This window comes from Penaeus chinensis, chromosome 10 (genome assembly GCF_019202785.1).
Source record: "Penaeus chinensis breed Huanghai No. 1 chromosome 10, ASM1920278v2, whole genome shotgun sequence".
Lineage (NCBI taxonomy): Eukaryota > Metazoa > Arthropoda > Malacostraca > Decapoda > Penaeidae > Penaeus > Penaeus chinensis.
Window position 1 is genome coordinate 11,429,392 of NC_061828.1, and position 2,500 is coordinate 11,431,891.

At 45.8% G+C, this 2,500-nt stretch overlaps 1 protein-coding gene across 4 annotated transcripts in view; it reads right to left on the reverse strand.

The window, feature by feature from the left end:
• Nucleotides 1-2,500, reverse strand: part of LOC125029412 (probable chitinase 10) — an 82,621-nt gene that overhangs the window by 18,256 nt on the left and 61,865 nt on the right. For all 4 annotated transcript variants that reach the window (XM_047619262.1, XM_047619261.1, XM_047619263.1 and 1 more), the window contains one exon: nucleotides 2,294-2,403. In XM_047619262.1, the coding sequence (XP_047475218.1) occupies nucleotides 2,294-2,403 (110 nt within the window). The remainder of the gene's footprint in view (nucleotides 1-2,293; nucleotides 2,404-2,500) is intronic.

Here is a 2,500-nt window from a genome sequence, read left to right on the forward strand (position 1 = left end):
GAGGGAGCTTTATGCGGAGGAGGCGCAGCAGCGACTACCTTCGGAGGCTGGCGTGAGCGTAACGCCCGAGCATTGGGGAACGTTGGAGGGGAAGTCGCACACGGCCCGCGCATCGTTCCACACGAGGCCGCCTGTGCAGTGCTGCACGACTAGCTCTCCTGCAGCGCACCGGACTACAGCAGTGCACTGGGGGCCCGCGTAAGCCTCTCCCTCCGTGGTGCAGGTGGATTTCTTGAACATGTCGGGGCCGCGGGTGGTGGCGGTACCTGCGGGGCTACAGTGCTTACGGGGGCGTCTTTGAGTGGGCGGTGGGGTGGGTGGGCGTGAAGGAGGGAATTCAGAGAAGGTGAGTGTGGATAGAAGGAATAATGGGACGGGGAGAGGGATTACTTTCGGGGATTTCTACTCCATTTCATATTTATGCTTTATGTTTTTTTCTTTTATATTTGTTCATTTGATTTTTCGCTTTTTTTTTTTTTTTTTTTTTTTTTTTTTTTTTTTTTTTTTTTTCTCTGGCCTAACAAAATATGCCTCTTTCTATTCAAGCGTTCTAACTGCTCTATTGTATATAGACTATGGGTATGCGCATAATAAGTAAGGCTTATGATAACACTATTTTGGTCTACACGTGCATTTCATATTAACTTGAAATGCACATGCTTCCCTATGGATTTTATTGAAGATATATGTTCATATTGACCTTATTTATGAATCTTTTGTTCACTATTTCTATAATCTGTATTTGCTATCTCCATCAATTACATTATAACTAAATTCTACTTCTTATTAGATCAGATCGCAATCCTAACGTTTTGCTGAAGACGAGTTCTGTTGACAAATTTTATGAATGTTCCTCCTTTGATGTAATGAAACAGAAATAGAATAGTCCTCGCTGGCGATCGCTGAAAAGGCAAAGGTTGGTTTTCTGCGACGAAGTTATACTCACTCTTACAACGGGCCCTCTGAGGCCAGTCACAGATCTTGAGGCGGTCGTTCCAGTGCAGGCCGGGGGCGCACGAGAGCACCACCCAGTCGCTGTTGTGGCACTGTCGGAAGCTGCTGCAGTCGCCTGGCACTCCCGAAGTCTTGCCTTCGTCGCAGGACTCTTCGCCGGACTCTGAGGGCGACGGCGGCGAGGGACGGGTAGCTGGAGGGGCGGTAGTGGTGGTGGAAGAGGATAAGAAGGTGGAGCGTGTGGACTGCCACCAGGGTCTGCTGGTGGGGCGTGTGGAAGGTTGTGTGGGTTGCCACCAAGGTCTGGTGGTAGGTTGTGTCTGAGGACGTGTAGGGAGGATATGTAGGACGCTGCGAGGGCTGCCACCAAGGTCTGGTGGTGGGACGTGGGGTAGGGCGTGCAGTGGGGCGTGTGGTTGTCCACCAGGATGCGGTGGGGGTGGTCGAGGGGGGTAAGAAAGGGGGAAGAGTGGTCGCCGGCCCGCCTACAGGGGAGAGAGAACGTGGTCATGCCTCATGCTGGCGCTTCACACCTTAGTGGCTAACATTACTTTTGACGTCTTCGAGTTTTATTTTGCTTGTTAAAAATGTTCAGATTACTCATTTGTCAGTTATTTCATGTGGTATTTGGATTACGATATTAAATCAAACATGCTGACTACTTATTCTAATTCCTTATAGAAGTGTGGTGGCATGCTGCTATAGCCCCAGATATAATAAGATAACTCATCTCAACATAGAATGTGGAACACCTTCCAACATGCGATTAAATTCTAACAGTAATGAGGTCATGCGGAGAGATAGTTGGTGTGCAGTTATAAAATGTGTAGTTATAAAGCCTTATGAAACCTATGCAGTAATTCGTGCATTAAAATGTATTAAGATTAAGGAATTGAGTTGGCATTTTTTTAGGACTGCAATTTAGGTAAAACGAATCCTGAAATATGAAACTTCAGAACTTCAAAGTTTGTTGTCTAATCGGAAGTTCGAAACGTAAAATGAAGTAAAGAGAAACTCAGAGGTAAATAACCAAGAATAAATAGCAAATTCACCTTCATGTCTACAGAACACAGAAACACAGTCTAAAAAATACCATGCTGGCTACATTACCCAAACTACCATAAAGGAATAACATGTTTTATGTTGGGAATTGCGCTTTATGTTTCGCTGTGTGGCTTATCCAGGCAGAGGTTATGGCATTTATATCACTATAAGCATATTCATGGCACATTGCATCCTATCTATAAAAAGCGAAGATTTCTTTTTTTTTTTTAACTGTAAAAGCTTGGCACTTGTTATTATTTAAAGCAAGGGGCAACTAGACAGGACGTGGACTTACTTGGCTCTCTCCCACACTTGGCATTCTGTGGCCAGTCGCAGATCTTCTTTGCTTGGTTCCAGTGCAGCCCCGGGGCACAGCGAGATTCTTCTAGCACCCCGTTACTACATCTAGGGGCCACGGAAGAAGGAAATCACGTGTTAATAGTAAGGCGGAGGAACTCTCGTTTAGGCGGTGCTGTTCGAACTTTATACTTTCTTTTTTAGG